General features: G+C 43.9%; 1 protein-coding gene across 1 annotated transcript in view; it reads right to left on the bottom strand.

Annotated features, from left to right (window-relative positions):
• The window catches only part of LOC120981454 (polypeptide N-acetylgalactosaminyltransferase 16-like), a 93,050-nt gene that overhangs the window by 1,251 nt on the left and 68,951 nt on the right, over positions 1-22,848 (bottom strand). The window contains exons 2-5 of the mRNA XM_040410994.1: positions 15,472-15,647; positions 11,263-11,361; positions 7,432-7,499; positions 1,171-1,236 (exon numbers count right to left, since the gene is read on the bottom strand). Coding sequence (XP_040266928.1) covers positions 1,171-1,236; positions 7,432-7,499; positions 11,263-11,361; positions 15,472-15,647 — 409 coding nt within the window. The remainder of the gene's footprint in view (positions 1-1,170; positions 1,237-7,431; positions 7,500-11,262; positions 11,362-15,471; positions 15,648-22,848) is intronic.

Consider the following 22,848-nt stretch of genomic DNA (forward strand, 5'->3'; position numbering starts at 1 on the left):
CTCTAACAGGCTGAGTGGGCAGCCAGTGCAAAATGTGGACCGTAGTAAATCAGCTTATTCTCACTTACAGAAGGGGTTGTCCAGATGGGACAATTTTGTAAGCATTTTTTTTTTTTTTAAAACAAAACCATTCAAAAGAGTGTTCATGGTACAACATATTAAAGGGAAACTCTCAACAGTTTTACGGTGTCCTAACTAAAGGGAACATAAACTAGTGACAGATCCCCCTAAAATTTTTGGTCATTTTCTTTAATTGGACAATTTTGCTACAATCTTGTATTGAGCAGCTCAAGCGCATGCCGATGAGTCCTGATATTCATGAGCTCTGACTTTCCCCGCCCCCTGCTGCTGAATCCATTGGGGGAAAAAACTGTCAATCAGCAGCAGGAGGGGCGGGGGAAAGCCGTGAACACATTGAACACATGAATATCAGGGCTCATCGCATGCGCTTGAGCTGTTTGAACCCAGCAGCATAAGGGTGCATTCGCACGTCCGCATAAAGGATCCGCATCCGTTTCCTAAATTTTGTGAAACGGGTGCAGACCCCTTCATTTCAATGGGGCCGCAAAAGATGCGGACAGCACAGCTGTCTGCATCCGCACTTTCCGTTCCGCAGCCCCGCAAAAAAGATAGCGCATGTCCTATTCTTGTCCGCAGCCACGGACAAGAATATGCATTTCTATTCATAATGCCGGCCATACAAAATGCGGGGACCATGTGACATGGACCCCAAAACTGGTGTCAGATTCCCTTTAAAACTGAATAATTTCCAGAGCTACCCAACTCTGACAATTTCTTCTATGATGTCAAAAGAAATGGTTTATGGAGGAAAAGATCCAAAACCAAAATGTTTTTTTTTAATATATATAACTATGTTAATGAGTGTCTTTGATGTAGCCTCTTCTTTTTTATATTAAAAAAGAACATTATCAGCAAAGATGATCAAGAGAAATGGAGGGCCCACAGAGCTGAATGTCAAGTGTCATAGCAAAGGGTCTGAGTAGTTATGTCCATGCAAAACTTTAGTTTTTCTTTTTTCAATAATTTAGCAAAACACTAAAAAAAATGAAATCAAATGTGAAAGTTCAACCTACACTTCCCAATATCTCTCAAAATTTTTGTAAATCAGTAGAAATAACTATAAACATCACAATGCTTTTTATACTGCACCTTCTCTCCGGTTATTTCTCAAGCATTTAACCTTGGGTATTTTAGTGAGGAGCTGACAGTCATCGGCTGTGGAAAAAAAGACAAGAAAACAAATAATTGGCACATAAGTTTCTTTGAGGTGAATCAGAATTACAAACTCCCAAGAGTGTTTCCATAGGAAGAACCTGCTTTCACTTATTATCGTATTAATCAGTCTGACAGCACTAATCCTCTCAGCTAAAGTGCACTCATGCTCATCTGCTCAGATGGAAACTACTTCACAGAGCGAGAGCCTTCATCTCTCCCCATCAGCTCCATTCACGCAGAAACCGCACTCAATTACAGCTACATCTAATGCACAGCTTGTCTGCAAACAGATCTGGCCACAAAGCACCTACCGATCTAAACATAACGCATTGCAGGAGGATATACCATCAATATTAATCGTTAAGACGGGAATTGTATTTTTTAACATTTTTAAATGGAAAAATTTAAACCATGACTGTGCACACTATCTAGCTTTACAACCCCAATTACAAAAAAAAAGTTGGGGCACTGTGTAAAATGTTCATAAATGTATATAAAATAGAATGCAATGATTTACAAATCTCATAGAGCCATATTTTATTAACAATAGATGATAAAACACATCAGATGTGATATGAAAAAAACGGACTAGTTTAGAACTTAATGGCAGCAACGCATCTCAAAAAAGTTGAGAAAGGGGCAATAAAAGGTTGGAAAAGTACGTGGTACTAATAAATAATGTGCTTCTCAGTTACACGACTGGGTATAAAAAAGAGCATGTTAGAGAGGCAGAGGCTCTCAGAAGCAAAGTGCCTTTAAAGCTGTATCATGCAAAGAAGAAGCCATATGTCAGAAGCCAAAGCTCATTCAAAATGGACTGGGGGGAAATGGAAAACTGTTCTGTGGTTAAATGAATCAAAATGCTAAATTATTTTTTGAAACCACAGACACTGGACTGTGGACTCAGGAGGAGAGGGACCATCCAGCGTGTTATCAGTTCACCGTTCGAAAACCTGCACTACTGCTGAACCAGGGGCGTAGCTAAAGGCTCATGGGCCCTGGTGCAAGAATTCAGCTTTGGCCCCCTTCCCTTAGTGCTTAGTAAGAACATAGCCTTTGTGCTGCCTGAGGCAAAAATTCAAACGGTAACTCCCCCCCCCCCCCCCATGCCAAATTCTTGACCTAACCCCTTCCTTTAGCCAGGAGGTGTAACTTGACCAGCATGCATTTTCTATAAAACCAGTGTCTTCTTATGCAACACAAGGGTCTTTGGACCCCCTTAGGCTCCTGGGCCTGGTAGTGACTGCTACCTCTGTACCCCTCATAGCTACACCCCTGTGCTGAACAGTATATAGAGGTTTTAGAACAATATATGCTCCCATCCAGACTATATCTCTTTCAGGGAAGGCCTTGCAAATTTCAGGAAGAAAATCCTAAACCACATACTGCAGCCATCACAACAGCATGGTTTCACCGAAGAAGAGTCTGGGTTCTGAACTGACCTGCCTGCGGTCCAGACCTTTCACCAATAGAAAAACATTTGGCGCATCATGAAAGGAAACATCTGTCAAAGAAGACCCAGGACTGTCGTGCAGATAGAATCCTACATCAGACATTAATGGGACAACTTTCTCTCGCTAAACTCCAGCAATTGGCCTCCTCACTTCCCAGACATTTACAGACAGTTGTTAAAAGAAGATGGGGATGCTACACAATTGCAGACATGGCCCATGTCCCAACTTTTTTGAGATGCGTTGCTGCCATCAAGTCTAAATGAGTGAATTTTTTAAGGAATGGTAAAATGTCTCACTTTCAACTTCTGATATGTGTTCTATTATCTACTGTGGATAAAATATGGTCTGTGAGACTTGCAAATCATTGTTTTCGGTTTACATTTATGTAAATTTTACACGGTTTGTCCCAACGTTTTTGGAATTGGGGTTGTAACTAGCAATCCTTGTCTGCTGTACATCTACAGGATTGTTGGTATTCACCTGTTACACACATCAATCATATGGTAAGGGGCACTCTCTAGACGCTGGAGCAATGGCTATCAAATGATGGGCAATGGATGGGCAAGGGCAATGGATGTCTTGCTGCTCACTATCCTTGCAGCACATGCACCTGCCGAATGAGCTTGCCCAATCCTTCTCTTGCACAACATCCTCTGTTAGGAGGTCCTCATACATGTGGGACTGACAGCCGGTCCTGCCATCAGCAGAATTATGTCTATGGGGACATTAATTGCAGGAGTTTCAGAATCTGGATTTGAAATCTTCATTTTTAGAAAAGTTCTCATGACAAGAAGGCCCCCGACGGTACCTAAAAATAATATGTTTATCCTGTGTCTTGTACTTTAGTTCAAGATGCAGCTAAGTTGCAGTAAACATTTGTAGGAGCTAAGATTTTATCACTCAGGCTTTATAAAAAAATACATAGTCCTTGCCCTCTGCCCTCTCTTCTTCATTCTGAAATAAAGGTCACACCTGATCTTGGCTCGCTTTTGTAATAATTCCACAGCATCCTGTGGGATATCTTTATATTGTTTTTTTGTTTTGTTTTTTTAGCAGATCAGAATTAAAGGTGGTCTGTCACCAGCGACCTCCCTATCCAGCTGTTTGCAACGACACACAGCTGTGGTTCACCTAATTAAAGTTCTGTTTTTCTTTTGCTGATCTGAGGCTCCCTCTCAGAGTTATGATACTTTCTCTTAATATGCAAATTAGGCCTTTGGTGCAATGAGGGCGTCACCATTGCTCTTGTTGTGCCCAAGCTCCACAAATTTCTGTGGCCAGCCCCTCACTCATGCTTAGCACAGCCTGGCCTGTCAATCAAAGCAGCGAGGGAAAGGCTGGCTACAGAAAGGAGCGGAGCTCTGGCGCAATAAGAGCTGAGGGGAGCACTGGGGTGTCCCATTCTGGAATTAAGTGGAGATCCCAATGGACAGACAACAACTGATCTAGTCTGTCTGAAATACCCCATTAAAAAGCTTTTCTGAAACCTAAAAACGGATGCCCTATCCCCAGAAAGGATCACTAATGTCACCACAATGGGTGTTCGACACCTGGGACGGCCACCGATGACCTGTTTGAAGGCGCCACAGTGTTAAGACAAGCGCTGTGGCCTGTTCATTCTATACCAGGCATGGCACCAGCTGTTTTTTGGTATTGCCGCCCAATCCCAATTCCATGTGACTGGAGGGTGTCCTGGGATTTGGACCTCACCCCTTCTTGAGGATAGGTCATCGTTTTTAAATCCGAAAAAAAAATCTTTAACCAGTCATAGCAATTATGCCCAGCTGACAACTATCTTACGTGACCCCTCCATAAACATACATGATCAGATTAGCCAGGTATGCATATTTATTTCAATAGGTGAAAAAGTCACTGAAATATACTTATTCCTGGGACAACTACGGCTCCAGGATTGTTAAATTTCAATATGCACAATCCTTATTTCCTCCAATATCTGTCACCGGGCGGCCCTTACATACTTTAGATCTTGGCTGATCCTAATGGAAACCAGAACTTCAGCAAACTTTAATGCGCCTTGTGTACGGCCAACTTCAGACAAACTGTGATCCAAAAGTCATTATATGAGATTGATGACCTTTGAGCTCTTGAATAAAAGTTTGTGTGGGCCGCCCCCCATAAACAGAAACAAGATGGCAACTTTACAATTTAATGACAAAATTCAGATCAAGGTGGAAAAGAGAATAAAAAAATATATATATCTCATTTCCTTGGAAAGCCACTCATCATATAATAATTGGAAAGTAGGAGATTACATTTCACCCTGCACCATGCATGGCTAATGTGTCCATCATTTGACTTTAATATTTAGTCATATATCAAGTTCTGAAACTAACTAGAGATTAAAGTATTTTTTGACACAGTCATAAGCAGTGAATTTCTGGTTTTACTAAGTAAAAGGATAATTTATATGTCGCCTAGTGGAGCAATTCTTCCCATCCAGTCAATGCAGTAATAAAGTCATTTCAATAAAGTGACATTAATTCATTCTAATGCAGGGGTGCACAACCTGTGGCCCTCAATGTCATTCTGTGCGGCCCCCGACCCTTCAGTCACCTGGCTGCTCATGTATTTTTCATGTATTCTCCCATTAGCAGCGTGTCCTGAATGTAACCAGCACCACATTTCTGGCATGAACAATCAATATGACATAAAGCTTTCCGTTGGCAATACCCCTTTAAGTTTTATTTTCGGCTCCTGGGATCGGTTCAGTGTGACAATGTGGCCCCCTACCAGAAAAGGTTGTGCACCCCTGTTCTAGTGTCTAAAAGGGGTTTTCCAGGCTTTTAATATTGATGACCTATCCTCAGGAAAAGGTCATCAATATTAGATCGGCGGGGGTCTGACACCCCCCGCCGATCAGCTGTATGAAGAGAAGGCGCACGTGCCATCTCCTGTCTCTTCCTAATCGCTGCTGCTATGTCTATGGCAAGCAGGGAGAGCGACAGGAGAAGGCACGTGCGCCTTCTCTTCATACAGCTGATGGGTGGGTGTGCCGGGAGTCAGACCCCCACCGTTCTGCTATTGATGACCTATCCTAAGGATAGGTCATCAATATTAAAAGCCTGGAAAACCCCTTTAAAATTCACGTGTAACACCACAGAGTGGTGTTACCACTTCTGCACCTTGCTACTGTCTTTATTGGTCTAACCTCATGTCATCGTATGCATTTATTCCAGGTCCTCCACACTGTACATTTCTAATGTTATGTAACTGCTCATGTAATGTGCCTGGTTCACCAGCAGGTGGCAGCAAATACGGCAGATCTGTATGTAGATAGAATAGAACTTTTTTTTTTTTATTCTTTATTTAGAATTTTTCAATTTTTCAATTCAAGACAAGACATGAATCAGTTGATAGAATAGAACTTACCATTCCATTTTAACCCCCCTCTGGAGAGAAGTGGGCAAGTCCGACTTCCTGAAGGAAGGGTGGGGCAGGAGTTCTAGTCAGTCTAGCTTATCCCCTGCTAGGGGAAAGGTGTGCAGGGGCACGTCTCTGCTGGACGTGCCCATGCCAGCCAGAGCACCTTAAGCTCTGCTGGCCATGGAGGCCAAAGCTTAAAGCCTCAGGACCCAGGAGGAAAGTTCCTTGGCGTAACCTAGAGTCAGACTACAAAGTGTAGTGCAGCATACAGAAGAAGTGGAGTTATACAGCCAGTCTGTCAGTAAAGCAGAGTCAGAGAGAGACAGATATAGCAGTGGGGAGTTTGCCTGCCAGTTTCATGCTAAAGCCTGCTGGGACCAAGACAAAGCTTGAAGACTATGAATGTTTATTCAAGTAAAGCTGCTGTTCAACTACATACAAGGTCCGGACTCAATCTTTGGGCAGCCTGGCCACTATACCACTTGGCATTCCTACACCTGGGTCGCATTATAATGGGCCCTAGGGGGAGGCGCCCTTTGCACATGTATCATGAGACATGTGAACATACAGTACATTACATACAGACATCCGAAATGTAATATGTCCATGTCTGGTATTTCCATAGACTATGTCTGTGACATGTACATCACATACCACTACCAATGATTGACTATGGAGATCGCATGGCTGTGTGCTTGATTTTATGCACCTGTTTGCAATGGATACGGCCGACAAATCTGAACTCAATAATTAGGAGGGGTGTCCGCATACTTTTGGACATACAGTGCATGATTCACCCAGTAATATCAAAAGCTGCCACTTATTCTGGCAGAAATGCAGAGGCTGCGGGGGCCTCGCACCAGTTAACTTGATGGCAGCGATGAAATGTTCTTGTCTTTTTATGGCCTAATAAAGCATAAGCTATTGCAGCCCAGTGTGTAACAAAAGTTATTATTTAGCTTGGAGCCAGAATGATATAGGATTATTGGAGGGGAAAGTAAAGAGAAAGGACCCATGAAAATCGTGTTGAGGATTCATGACTTCTTCACAGCATGATCAGAGGAACTGGAAAATAAGCCGAAGATTTGTTGTGTGGTTGTCCGAATGCCAAGACCAATCCCACCACAGAGTAGATAATATATGTTATCCTGGATATCTACATATAATGCAGTCTGAATAGGATTCATACCCCTAAGTCTACAAAATCCATAAATAGATGTCATCTGCCATACAGAATAACACCTCCTGTACTCCGGCGGCAGAATTAGCTCGTCTCCATCACACTGCACTATACATGAATTTAGGAGAAAGGTTCAAATGAGAAAAAAGGACAAATACTATTTAAAGAAATACTCACGGTCAGCGCTGTAGTCATCCACTAAAATAATCTCTAGTATTAAATTCGGAGGGCTTCGGATTAAAACACTGTGAGAAAGGAGATAACAGTGGCATAAATGATGTGCTATATGATAGAGGATGCACTAAGGGTCTATAATGTACCCCACAGTAAATTTCCTTGTCACACACAGAACATCTTTTAAATTATATTACTCTCTATGAGAATGTCCCAATACTGGGAAAATATTCACTATTTTAGTTTTTTTTACTTAGAGGGAACTGGTCACTGTAAATATGCAATCTGCAGGCAGCATGTTATAGAGCAGGAGGAGCTGAGCAGATTGATGAATAGTTTTGTGGGAAAGGATTCAGCAAAACTTGTTATTACAAATCAGGGCATGTGGACCCACTGTGTCAACCAACCGGCTTGACTTAGGGCTAACCCTAAGGGCGTTATCCTCACGCCTCCCCAGTATTCACCCTGAAAAAGGGATCTGGACTTTGCTGCGGTGAAGCAAGCAGGTCGCTACCTCCTGGGGTAGTCCCGGAGTGGTTGGCAGCTGACCCACAGGGGTCATGGACTCCAGTGCAAGCACCTGGAGCTCAGGATGCAGAAAATGCACCAAAACCGCAGGTATGTGTGAACAGGCACTTAGGATTTTGGTTTCTAGGGGTGCTGGCTGTATAGAAACACGAAGACAAGGTGGAGACTTGCAGACAGATTTATGCAGGGCAAACAGGCTGGATACTCGGTTGGAGTACGGACAATACAGACCGACCAGGTAAACAGAACTGGACACAGAAAGCTAGAGGTAGTGGAACACACAGGAACACAGGAGGGGGATAATGCAGAGACAATGTAGACTAGATGGCAGAGAATAGCTGAAGCACCAAAGGATCAAGCAAGGGTAGTCTGAACATAGTCCAAGGTCAGGGCAGGCCAAGTACAGCGAGTACAGTGTGTTCAGTATTCCAGATAGTAAATCCAAGGTCAGGCAGGCGCCAAGTAGCAGAATTGGGAGACAGGCAAGGTACAGTACACAGGTAGTCAGACAAGAGATCACACCTTCGCTGGTTACTAAAAAATCCAAAGCTCAGGCACTCTCCCCTTGGGGAGTCTGATACCAAGGGAACCGCAGCCATTGGCTATGGAAGGATTTGAAGATGCATACCCTTTAAGAGGCCAAAGGTGAATGCCTGAGCGTACAACCTAAGGGGACAGAGACTGGAGTAATGGAGACAGCCGCTTGCAGAGGGTCATGGTAAGCAGCAGGGAGGGGGCAGGCATGGACCTCTGACCTAACACTTCCATTTTATTCATTCAAATCTCTGCACATTCTGGGTTTAGGAGTCCAGTGGGAGGTCCTAGAAGTAACTGACAGCCTTGCCTCCTGTAAGAGTGCGCCTACAGGAAAAGCTGTCAATCACTGAAAGGACCGCCCACTGGACTCCTAAGATCAGAATGAACAGGGATTTAAATTAATAGAATACAAGTTTTACTGAATATTTTCCCACAAAACTATATATCAATCTGCTCCGCTCCTCTTGCTTTATAATATGTGACATGTATTTGAAGAATCATGAATGTTGCAGTGAGTGAGAAGCAGAAGCATACTGTAAGTAAGCCCACTCTGAAGGGCATCTGTCAGAGGATTTGTACCCATGACACTGGCTGACCTGTTACATGTGCACTTGGCAGCTGAAGACATCGATGTTGGTCCTATTTTCATATGTGCCCGCATTGCTGGGAAAAATGATGTTTTAATATATGCAAATGAGCCTCAAGGAGCAACGGGGGCGTCACCATTACACCTAGAGGCTCTGCTCTCTCTGCAACTGCCGCACCCTCTGCACTTTAACAGCACCAGGCTGTGAAAATATCATCACATCTGGCCCTGTCAATCAGAGAGGAGAGGACCTGGCAGTTGCAGAGAGAGCAGAGCCTCTAGGTGTAACAGCAACGCCCCCGTTGCTCCTAGGGGCTCATTTGCATATATTAAAACATCATTTTTCTCAGCAATGCGGGCACATATGAACATGGGACCAACACAGATGCCTTCAGCTGCCAAGCGCACATGTAACAGGTCAGCCAGTGTCATAGGTACAAAACTGCTGACAGATGCACTTTAAATTCATAATGTCCAAGAAGCAGAGAGGATCCAGGGATCTGATGGCGTCTGAATAAATTTGCGGCCTGAGACTCTTGGAGCTCCTCTTTATCTCTCTGCATGGGAGGGAGGGATGGTTGGAGGGGGGGGGGGGCAGGGAGTTTATATTCTTTTGCATGTTCTTCTGCATTGTTTTGTTTTTATTAATATTGCCAATAAAAACGATCTTAATAAAAACAATATTTATTTCCGATGATCCAAATAATAACACTGACATCATTCTCTGAATGGACAATCGCCAGCTCTTGGCTCCAAGCTCTGATGTCTATACCGTACTGTACAAGCTGAATAATAGGTCTGTCAATGTCATAGTTCATTTCTTGAAGGTAGAGTGAGCTATGCGATTGATGATCTTTTAAAGTAGAGCAGAACTGTTTAGGCTAATGGACTTTACACTAAACGTGCCCTACTAACAGAACATGGGCCATACAGTCAGTCTGAAATGTCTCCTTATCTTAAAGCCAATAAGGTGGAGATAGAAGTGGTATTTTTGCCATGTAGACATGAGCTCATTCGCAGGAAAGGAATGTAAACTTAATTCCAAGTCAAACATTTGACAGAGATCTCAGCTCATTTATAGTTTGGTTGGCAACTTTCCAACATTGCAGGGAACGCCCTACAATTAATGGGCATCATCAAGAAAATTAAAGGGGTTGGTATTTAGAAAGCCTATTTCCTAATACTTGAATTAAGAGATGGAGGAACTTGTTTAGGAGAGCAGCTGCAGTAAGCATCTCTCATTCTGGAGGACGTCAAACACCCATGCCATTGATCTCTGTGTAAACCTTTTGTGGCTCCAAAGGGGAACTGAATCCTTGCTAACAGATTCACTTCAACACTACAGCAGATTGCTTAGGGTCCTAACTGTGGGACACTCTATGATCAGCTCATTGGCAGGAACCTACCGAACAAAAATGGTCAGGATAGGTCATCAATACCAGATCTGTGGCACTCCGACTCCTCGCACCCCCACCGATCAGCTGTTTGAGGAAGCTGTGGTGCTCATAGCTTATCAAGCTTCTGTCCATTGGAGCTGCCACATGATGAATGTATGGTGACGTCATCGGTGGGGGTGCCAGGAGTAGGGCCACCACAGAACTGATAATGATGACCAATCCTGAGGATAAGCCATCAAGGGGGTTAGTAAAATGGGGGGGTGACTTTAAAAGGGGGCTGTAGGGGAAAAAAGGGCGCCATTTTATAAGGGGAATGCAATTTTATAAGGTGGTTTATTATGTTGTTGATCCTGTTCGTGTAAGGTGAAGGCAAATCGTGGGGGGGGGGGGGGGGGGGGGGGATTTTGGGATTGGTGTTGTCATGTATCCCACTGCTTATTATATGAAGTTGCATGTGTGTATTAGGGCTTTACTGACACATACTGATAAAATGATTCTCAAATATCGCAGCCGTTCAACAGTTATAAAGCAAATTCTGCTGTTCTGTAGAGAGGTCCTCTTAATTTACATCACTAGGGCCTACTGAGCTGGCATTACACCAGAGTCAAGCCTCTCGGCTCTAGCGGAGTGTCAGCGTCCATTAAATGGACCAGTGGATACCAATGAGTTGCAATCCCCAGCCCTCTATGATCAGCTGAGCTCTGGAGGTTATGGCACAACATAGGCCAGACATAGTCACCATCGTCCTCACAGGACATCAGTAAATTATCCAGAATCAGTACCAACCTTTTAATAGTTCTGAGCAGAGTAGAACGCGCTTCATTATGAAAAGTAATGATGACACTAGTGGAGGGGAGGTCGCTGTCGTAATGTACAGAGGTGCACCTAGGAAGAAACACAATCCAGAATATAACTACGAGAAAATAATGTATGATCTCCAACGTCTATTTATTATGAAATTACATGCAAATGTTAAAGGGAATCTGTCACCACCCTGGACTGTTTGGATGGCGGTGTAGATCTGCTATAGCACTTGTAAATATACTTTTATGTCCAAATCAATTTTCTCTATTCCCCCAAAAAAAAGGTCTTAGCTTCCCATAGAAACCAATCAGTCCACCTTTCATTTTTCACATCTTCTTTGGAAAATTAAATGATCCAATTAAAGGGGTTGTCCGGGTTCAGAGCGGACATACCTCAAATTTTCACCCCGGTAGACCCCCCTGACAAGAGCATTGGAGCAGTTCATACTCCAATGCTCTCCTTTGCCCTATGCTAAATCGCGCAGGGCAAAGGCATTTTTAGGAGTTCCGGTGACGTACCGGGCTCTCCATGGGGCTGCCAGGAAGCCCGGTGACGTCACTGACACTGATGGGCGGGATTTAGCGCTGCCCTAGCCAGTAAAACGACTAGGGCAGTGCTAAAGCCCGCCCATCAGAGCCAGTGACGTCACCGAACACACTGCCGGGCGGAAGTTTCTGCCCGGCAGTGTGTTATTGAAAACAAAAGAGACCTTGCCCTGAACGATCTAGCGCAGGGCAAGGGTGCGCATCGGAGCAGGGGGCTGCCTGGGTGAAAATAAGGGTATGTCCGGGTTCAGCTCTGAACCCGGACAACCCCTTTAAATGATTGGTTGCTGGGGCCAATAAGCCAGTTGTCCTTTGCACCAGCTTTGATAAATCTTCCCCGTAGTTTTACAACTTTTCAAATGATTATTATTGTCCACAAATGTTCGTGCCAGTAAACCCTCTGTGAAACTGCTTTTTGCCCACAAAACAGTGCAAACATTAAAGGGTTTATCCCATAATGAATGAAAATCTCTTTCTAACAAAGCTAGAACCAGCCCTGTACCTCACATGGATCCAGAGATCTCCCCATTCATTGCTCTGCTAGAGGTTTATCTAGCTGACAGCTCAGGGGGAATGTCCTTTCCGCTGCAGCTCTCTCCCTATCACAGCTCAGGAGGCGTGTCCATGCTCTCCCTATCACAGCTCAGGAGGCGTGTCCATGCTCTGCCTATGACAGCTCAGGAGGCGTGTCCATGCTCTCCCTATCACAGCTCAGGAGGCAGTTGAAGGATGAAACTGAGCATGTGCGGCCATGTGCAGCCAGCAGGTGGCGCTATACAGATACATTTTATTGAATTACATGCAATCACAAAAGTATTCAGATCCAGGTGCTGGTTTGAAAACTATAGAATATTTTTTGTGGGACAACCGCTTTAACAATTTATTTTAAGCCACTCCAAGCTGCAGTAAAACCTCCTACCGTTTCATTTTTTAGCTGTGTCCTAGTCATACCTCACCCAGGAAGGTGCCACTATGTGTAATGGCACTCTTATGTTATGTTCCCGTGCAGCAAACTGGGTTTGCACAAATCAATGCACATTCTGCAAGAAAAACCCAAATCACTTGTATGGAATGGATTTTTTAGTTGCAGATATTTCTGCAGCAAACCCGCCACGTATGAGTATAAAAATCAAACAGAAGGAATTATATCGATCCTCTAGGTCAGTATTACCCAAATGTAACTCTCAGTACCCATAATAGTTAATGGTTGGAGGCAGGGCCGGTGCAAGGATTTTTGCCAACACAAGCGAAGCTACATTTTGACAACAAACACATCATTGAATGCCGTGCTAAGCCTGAGCGCCTCTGCTGTGGCGCTAGACTAGTCAGTGTGTGCTAGCCTAGCACTTATGTGCTCATTTCATCATTTTGAAATAATTTTAAATGATCATATTAATTATTATATACCATTCATTCAATTCGGAACAGTTCAAACTTCAAGTGACCTACCCCAACAAGTCCCTGAGTCCACTCCTGACCTGTCCTGACTCCTGCTGCTGCTGGCTGCCAGTGCGTATGGTGGTCTAATCTGGCTGACGGCTGTGTGTGTCTGTGTGAGTCAGACACAACACAATCAGTCAGCTTGAGCCTCGCCTATTAGTCCCTGCGATACCCGCCGCCGCCGCGCGGCCCACTACCAGTCAGGCCCCCATGGCAAGCTGAGTCCATGTGACCGTGTGTTGCCGTGACTCCGAGCGGCCGGCACACGCAGGCTGGGGGCGGGCGGGCGCAAGGCGGCGGCGCTGCGGCAAAAATTCAAGTAAGTTATAAAAAAAAAAAAGAAGGGCATTCATTTTTCCACCCTGCGCAGGGTGCGCCCTAAGGCAGCTGCTTGGTCTGCCTTACGGTAGCGCAGGCCCTGGTTGGAGGACAAAATGGTGCGGAAAAGCTGCTGCAATTTCACAAAACCGTTTTTGTTACATTGTGTGAGCAAAGTCTAAGACCCCATGCACACAACTGTATTTTTGGTCTGTATGCCTTTTTTGCGGATCTCCAGCAGTCCCATATTGAATGAGTGGAGCAGTAGGGCACACGCAGGACCTGCCACTATTTCAGGACGGGAATCTGGGACCCATTCTTAGGATTGGTGGGGGTCCCAGCATTTAAACCCCGACTTTTCAGTTAGTTATTACCTCTCCTGTGGATAGGTAATAATGTTCATACTTGGCACAACCTCTTTATATTCCAAGTCGTATCCTATTTTGATAATTTTGTAAGCGTAGAAGGTTTGCCCACCTTTGAGCACCATTTACAACTACCAGAGCAAGGGCCCTGAGGGGTAACTTCAGCAGTGAAGAATTGGTAATGCAGCTCTGAAGATTACTACTCACTATAATATCAGGATTGTGAGTGCCACGGCCTTCTCTGTGCTTACCAAGACCGAGCCGTACATTGCATAGCATTGAAGTTAATGTGCGATACCAAGCACAGCCGCTATATAATGTACAGGGCTGTGCTTGGCGAGCACGGAGAAGGCCGCAGCGCTCACAGGAGTGCCAGTGCCTTCTCTAACAGCTGATCGGCGGGGGTCCCAGGTGTCGGACCCTGAGGACAGGTCATCAGTATCAAAATCCCTGAAAACCCCTTTAACTTTCTCTACATGATAAATGCTTTAGTGAGACTGATGTGGTTTGCTGAAACTGTTCTAATAGAGGCACATAATAGAGACCGGCCTGGTCTGTACTGCTGCGGGCAGGAGCGTGGGATAGATTGGATGGATACTTGACAGAGGGGCCCAGACGGTGATTCATGTAGGAATATGTAAACTGAGGGCTACTCATACTGATAACCGTGCATTACTAGACTGTGACGCTCACGAAACACATTAGTGCGTTCTTTAGTCATATCTCTATCCACTTATGGATATGCATTATGTCTTCAACACATTCCTTATAGCACATGACAATCTCTTTCTAACAAAGCTAGAACCAGCCCTGTACCTCACATGGGTCCAGAGATCTCCCCATTCATTGCTCCAGTTATTCTGCTAGATTACCTTCAGCCTGGCAGCTCAGGGGGTGGGTCATAAAAAACAAAAAAAACGGACCTGGCACTGAAGACAATTTAAGTCAGTCAGTGAATGGTGACGGATCCGTTTTTTTTATGGAGCCTAAAAAAACAGAACAGTCACCCATTGACTTTCAATGTATTTAGTGATGAATCGTTTTTTTGTCCCATTTTGATTTCACACAACCGCATCCTAACGGAACGGATGCATCCTGATGCGCAAAATCTTAACATATTCCGGTATTGAGATCCTCTTCGGGATCTGAATAACAAAATTAACAACGTAAGTGTGAAAGTACCCTTAAACTGAGCGCGTTTGACCAGCTCTGTGAGAGACAAAAAAATAAGGAAAAGAACAAACAGCAGGTGGCGCTATACGGATACATTTTATTGAATATATAAAATGCTTAATTACATGCAATTACGAAAGTATTCAGATCCAGGTCTTAGTTTGAAAAATGCAGAATGTTTTGTGACAAAACCCTCCCCTCCCTCCCCCTCCAAAACTGTACCCTGGGTAAGTACAGTGAATATAATCTCCACAGCTGTTTGGCACACAGCCAGGCAAGCAGGGTCCAGCCTGATCTATTCTCCCCATAAAACATCTGCTTTTACCCATGTTCCCACACATCTCTCCTACCTGTAATGTCTTGTGTCCCGAATGGGCCTGTCACTGCTCAGCTTGTCACTCTCCAGCTGGTTGAAGGCATGCTGCCGGTAAGGATCTTCTCCAGCCTTTAGAAACTTGGAAGATAGATACAACTTCTCATCAAAGCCATTCAGCTTCCCCTTCTCCGTCTGCAAGGCTGACGTCACCTGGAACGAAACCCATTTCATGAAACGTGCTCGGACTACATTTTACTCTTCAAATCCCTATAGAGCATTCTCAACGCTCAGATATTTTTGGCAGATGGAAAAGGTGAAGCAACGAGAGGCAGAAAGTTTGTTCAGCACTGACTGTCTGTGACATTATAACCGTGGCTTAAGGGCACATGTGCTACACGTCAAATTTCAGGAACGATAGCTTCTATTTTACTTTCCTGAGGATTTATTACTTTTCATCCAAATGTTCATTCTAAGAACTTTGCAATTCAACATTCAATAAATAATTTAATGCTACAGATCAACAAAACCTCTCTCTCTTCTGGTATCTTTCCCTCCTCTTTCAAATACGCTATCGTTACTCCATTATAAAAGAAAATAATCTCTTGACCCATCCTGCACAACTAACTACAGACCAGTCTCCAATCTTCCCTTTATCTTTAAGCTCCTGGAGCATTTGTTCTACTCTCGCCTCATCCGCTATCTCTCTGCTCACTCTCTCCTTGATCCATTACAATCTGGTTTCCGCACCCTACATTTCGACAGAAACTGCCATCACCAAAGTGACAAATGACCTCCTGACAGCAAAACCCAAAGGTGAATACTCTCTGCTCATTCTTCTTGACCTGTGTGCAGCTTTTGACTCTGTAGACCACCATCTCCTACTCACCATGCTCCAGTCTATCGGCCTAAAGGACACTGACCTCTCCTGGTTTTCTTGATATCTCTCTGACCGCTCTTTCAGTACATCATTCGCTGGCTCCACTTCTTCTGCTCTCACTGTTGGGGTTCCTCAGGGTTCAGTCCTAGGCCCTCACCTCTTCCCTGAATCTTTTGAAAAATCTCTTGAAAACTAAACTTCTTGTGTTTTCTCCATCTACTAACCTACCAAAACCTGATATCTCCCTCTCAGTGTGCAACACCATCATCATTCCTAGACAGCACACCCACTGTCTCTGTGTCACGTTTGACACTGATCTCTCCTTTGCCCCCTATATTCAGCCTCTTGCCCGCTCGTGTCGCCTGCACCTCAAAAACATCTCTAGAATCCAACCCTTTCTCACTATGGAAACAACAAAAACTCTGTCTCCCTGATCCATCCCCACCTCGGTTATTGTAACTCACTATTAATTGGCCTTCCCCTCACCAGACTCTTCCCTCTCCAATCTATTCTATCTATTCTCAGCTGGTGACTGGCTCATGCAGATTTATATCTACTCCCCTATTTTCCCAAGATGGCTGGACCATTGTACAAAACAAGCACTTATATAAATAAAGATTATTTATCTACTCCGGATTTACGCAGAACTGGTGTCGTTTTTAATCTATACGCAATGTTTTGGAGCCTTTTTCAAGCATGCAAAGAGGTATCGCCCAAGAAAGAGAACTCCATACCATGGAGTGCTTTCAGTAAGTCTCCATTCAGGACTGATCTCTAAGGAGATTCAGCACACTGTCTAAGCAGCTTTCAAGGCATCACACTCAGTCAGCCAGAATCCTACTCTTGATGAGAAGCAAGCACCCTGAAACAGCTGTCTATGGATGGATATCTGGCTTGGCTATATTCCCTTGTCAGATCCCAAGGCTTGTTGGAAAGTCAGATATTTATTCATAAGTAGTCACTTCCACAAGGTGGCGCTAGTGAGATGCCTCCTTGCATATTAGTTTCCTATGGAACATTGCCAATAAGTCTCCATATCATGGAGGACTTATAGTAAGTCTCCATACAGGACTGGTCTCTTTAAAGGGGTTATGCAGGAAACTATATTTATGACTTACCTCAGGATAGGTCCTCAGTATATAGATAAGATCTGCGTGGGGTGCGACACTTGGGACCTATGCCGATCAGCCGTTAGAAGAGTCCTTGAGTGCCGCAGCCTCTTTCTAGGCAAGGTGACATCACCGTACATCGGTCACATGGCCTAGTTGCACCTCAGCCCCATTCAAGTCAATGGGGCTGAGCTGCAATAGCAAGCACTGCCACTATATGATGTATGGCGCTGTGCTTGGAAAGCTGTCGGGAGCCTGCATCACTCACAAGAGCTCCAGTGAACGCAGTGGCCCCCTGAAACACCAGATCGGCGGGGGTGCTGGGACTCGGACCCCCACTGATAAGCTAATGATGACCTATCCTGAGGATCACTGCTCGATAAAGACCAGAGATGGTCGAAACGTCGCTGTCACTATGCTGCTAAAATAAACCAATTGGAAATTTTGCACAAACGGAAGAGTGCTGCGGATTTTTGCGTATTATTATCCTGAGGATAGGGCATTATTATTATTTCCCAGATAAACCCTTTAAGGAGATTCAACACCCTGCCCTAAGCAACCATGCTTCAAAAAGGTTCTTTAGCCGAAACGTTGCATATGGATTAAAGGCTACACTGGTTCGGTATCACTTTGGAGTGCTACCTCTCTCTCTGTTTTTTTTGGACTTCATATTGAGGCGAGTTGGACCAAAAGGCGCACACCCACCCACCCACGTTGCACTTCTGGGAATGCTGTCCACATATATGTTTTGTTTATTGCTGGAGATGGCGAAAGAAAAATCACCACATTTTGACCCTCTCTAGTAATACCAAGATATGCATATGCATTTACTCCTCTCTACACGTGTAATTTGCATTCAAAAGACATAAAGAACATTACTCCACCAGGATCAAAATCTGATTTCCAGTAAATAATGGTTACACTTAGTTGATGAATTAAACAGCACATCAGATACAAAGACTGAAGAGCCCTTGTACAGCTGCTCCGATCCTGTAACAGACTGGCGGCTGTTCGCGCTTAACACTGCTTTTTTTTATTTTTTGCAATGGCCTGATGCCCTCTGCATTATTTAAAAACTTCTGAAGAACACATTTACTGCACATAGCAATTACCTAAAATGACATTACAATCTGTCAATAGTATAAGGCTTTTAAATCTCACCCACGTTGCTGACACTGTAAATGCCGCCGATTTTCTGCACGCAAATGTACTTTGGAAAATCCGCGGCTTAACCCACCACGTGTGAGGGTGAATGCACACGTTCAGGATTTATGTGCGGACAATCCACAGGTGAGAGCAGCACATAATCTATAGAGGGCTATCAGCAGTTCTGAGGCCTCAAAGCTGCTGATAGTCTTTCTTTAAACCATGTAAGCTCCACTTTAGAAATAATGGGGGTCATTTACCAAGCTGAAATATGCCTAAATTAGGCGCATTTCAGGCGCAGATGGTGGCGCAACGGTTATTTGCTCCTAGAGGCTCATTTGCATGGATTAAGACTTCTTTTCTCACTGAAATGAGAGATATATCAGGATGGGACCTAGACAGAACAGTTCTGCTGACAAGCTCACAGGTCTAAGGTCAGCCTGTTTTAATGCTATGAAAGTGGTGACAGAAGCCCTTTTAAAGATACATTTATCCCCATAAACTCCTCTTATGTTTCTAGTGGGTCAGGGGATGTGAAATGGCGGGTATGGGTTATGCATGTTGTTATCAAATAAGTAATAAAATAAGCAAAAAAAAAAGCTAATAATGATTGGGGTTTGCTTTCCAGACTACTTTGGACTCCCTGTAGGCACCGTAGCTAAGCAGCAGCCACAGATAACATTTCTGTCCCAATGGAGCTGAGCTAAAAAGCAGTGGATGAGGAGTGAGGATAATAAAAAGGAAGAAAGAAAGAAAAAAAAAAAAAGAAAGAGAAAAGAAAGAGAGAAAAGAAAGAAAGAAAGAAAAGAAAGAAAGAGAGAAAAGAAAGAAAAGAAAGAAAAGAAAGAAAGAGAGAAAAGAAAGAAAGAAAGAAAAAAAAGAAAGAAAGAAAGAAAGAAAGAAAGAAAGAAAGAAAGAGAAAAAAAGAAAGAAAAAAAATGAAAGAAAGAGAAAAAAAGAGAAAGCAAGAAAGAAAGAAAAAAAATGAAAAAAAGAAAGAAAGAAAGAAAGAAAGAAAGAAAGAAGAGAAAAAAAGAGAAAGCAAGAAAGAGGAAAAAAAGAGAAAGCAAGAAAGAGAGAAAAAAAGAAAGAGAAAAAAAGAAAGAGAGAAAAAAAGAAAGAAAGAAATTTCAGAAGAGGCACAGGAACTGCCAGATGCTGCACACAATTTATGACTAGGCACAAACTTCTTCACACATTAGGTGCAGCATCCGGCAGTGTGCCTGGTTATCACAATATAATGTATGCCGCCTGTCTATGATAAATGTCCCCCAATTGGAAAGGAAAGGGGACAGGTCTGTGAGGCAGCAATACTAATCCCCGAGTTATTGTTTAACCTAGGATGTATTTTGCTAGGTATGCAGTGCCATACAAACAGCCAGGAAGTGAACAGCTAGCTGACTGCAGGTGAGGCTGAAAGAGCAAGATGGGAATACCCCTTTAATTCCTGTAGGCATCTGCATGGCATTCAATAAAATATGTCTCTTCTCCTTGTGCCAGATTTAGCAGCAAAGTAAAAAATGCTACATATTTTGGCAAAATCCTGCAGCGGGGACAATATATGAGACAACTAACTGATCTTTCTCTGATAGTTTTCAAACCAGTAACAACACAACATGTATTTGGCACAATGCCATGCACTCTACTTTCTGTTTGATTAGTGATAGAATTCTGGTCCATTTTTCTTAGTAAATAGAAAGAAAAAAAAAGTAAGAGTACAACAGTTTTGGTGCTTGTGAGACGTTCAAACCTTGACACTTGTCCACTCTAAGCTCTGTTGCATTTTGAAAGAATGCAAAGTCTCATAGGTTTTGATTCAAAGAAATAAACCCTAGTGGCAAGTGTTCGGCTCCAACGGCAGCCACATTTTTCTTTCTCCTGGACCTTTGGGCCCATAGTGGTATGAGAGCCTGGGCCCACTGGAGGATCCTCTGGTAGTGTGGACCAATCCGACACTTAAGATAACCGCCTCCGAGACCTGTAATCGACCAAGATCTAGCTCCGTGTGAGGTCTGAGGACCTAACAAGCACTGAATAAAGGCCGTCTGAGGGCTGCCCCTGCAGATTTAATAGAAGGTGGGTCTCTGCTTACAATGTCCCCCTAGCCAATTATAATTTTCTCCACTGCCCCCTACAGGTGTGGCACTTTCTGCAGGAATTCCTCCAAAGGACATTTGTGGAAGGATTCCTACAATCACCTCAGGGAAAATGAGTAAAGTCGGGATCACATATAGTCCCTTGTGAGGAAATCTGTAGGCTATAGATAAATCAAGAAGACATGGCTTCATTCACCTCACAGATGATATAACTGAGCTCAGTCAAGCTTCTGAGAGGTTTATATCTTATGAACCAACATAGACCAAATACTTTGGCGCACATTTATTAAGACCAGTGTTTTAGACTTAATAAAGCCCTAAACTGGAGGTGGATCCGCCAAAGTTATAAAAAGGTGCAGGCCTCTCCAGGACTTCGGCATATCCAGTGCCAGTTCTAAATGGAAGACCGCTTCCGAGCTGTCTGACATTTAAACCTTTTTCTACTCCTAAAACAGGCGTAGAAAATGGTGAATGAGATGGGCCTGCCGCCCAGTCCCCGCCGACGGCAACCCTACAATTTTAGACCTGGCGTAAGCAGAGTGAAGTCGCAGTATATAAAGCTTGACTCCAATTGAAAGATTGTGGTGCAAAGTTTTTTTTCTCTGATTTAAGTCCTCTTCCGTTTTTTTGCGGATCGGAAACAGTAACTTATTATTTACCATACACATGAGCAATATGGGCTGGGCATAGCATTTCTACAGTATGGATCCGCAAAATACGGATGACATACGGATGTGTTCCGTGTGCGTTCCATATTTTTTGCGGCCTCATTGACTTGAATGGGGCCTCAGACCGTGATTTGTGGAGAATAATAGGACATGCACTACTTTTTTGCGGAATAGAAATACGGAGTACCTTCCGTTGTTTTTGTGGACCCATTGAAGTGAATGGTTCCATATACAGTCCGCAAAAAAAGGGAACGGAAGCGGAAAGAAAATACGTTCGTGTGCATGAGCCCAAACTCTATGGAAAATTAATGATTGGTTCCAAAGCCTCAAAATGTCATCCCAAGGTAATAGAACATGAGGATTTAATACAATTATTCAGATAACTAAGACATAAAACAAGTCCGTCCATAGAACAGTCAGGGGCAGATGCTGGAAGCTGTAGATCACTTTCTGTGATGAGGACTGGAGCTTCTTAAGGGTCCAGAAAATAGTGTATCAGAAAAATAACATGGAGCTGCCCCTAACCTGGTGTCCAAAGGAGCGACTCAGACAGAGGGCACTATAGGACATGTAATAACATAAGAACATGCATGTTTTACCACCAGATTTCGTCTAGATAGTAGTGCAACCACGAGTCACAACATTTATTAGTAAAAGCTGCCTAATGAATTCTTATACCACATACTGAATCACGTGTAGTTTAATTCTCCTTTGGATCCACTCCTGGTGATGCCTTAAAAATATGCACCAAACCACACAGTGTTTTCCACAGAGTTTTGGAACGCTCCCCCCTACCTGCCGAGGATTCCTCTAGTGGCACATCACTGGGTCATGTACTACTTGGGGACCAGTGACCCTGTCCATGCCGGACGTTTACATGCGGGGACTGGAGCAGAACGAAGAGAGCAGTGGACCAAAGAAGCGAACAGTGGGGAGCAGGAAAGTATGTTTGACTTCACAGGTCCAGCATGGAGGGGGGGGGAGGGGGGGGGGGGGGGGGGGAGTTCAAAACATATAAAAATCTGGAAACCCTTCAAAAGTTGTTTTCTGGGAATATCAAGGGATTGCTCCTACCCTGCATCGCCTCCTGAAAGATTCATACCTGCTCCCTGCCACTCCAGGCTACCAGCCAGGTCATGGACATGGCCATGTGTGCCACACAGCGGTGACGTGTCACTTGGAAGCACACGTGGCCATGTCCATGCCCCAGCCAGGAGAAAAACAAGTGGAGACTGGAAGATAGAGGCATAGGAGCCAGCACGCAGGACCAGAGCAATGGGGAAGCGATGCTGGCTGGGAGCCTTCCCTTGATAGTTAATATTCCTGGACACCCCCTTTTAAGACATTTTTAGGTAATGTGCTGTACGGGTTATCAATGGCCCAATACCTGACCGATGGTCTTTTACATATTTGACATCAAAGTATTTGGAGGTTTTGCCCCTGTGCCATAAAAGAACATATTTCCGTATAGAGATTTCTCTTCATTTTCCATAGACTAATAGTGTATCTTACAAA

This window comes from Bufo bufo, chromosome 11 (assembly GCF_905171765.1).
Source record: "Bufo bufo chromosome 11, aBufBuf1.1, whole genome shotgun sequence".
NCBI classification, from domain to species: domain Eukaryota; kingdom Metazoa; phylum Chordata; class Amphibia; order Anura; family Bufonidae; genus Bufo; species Bufo bufo.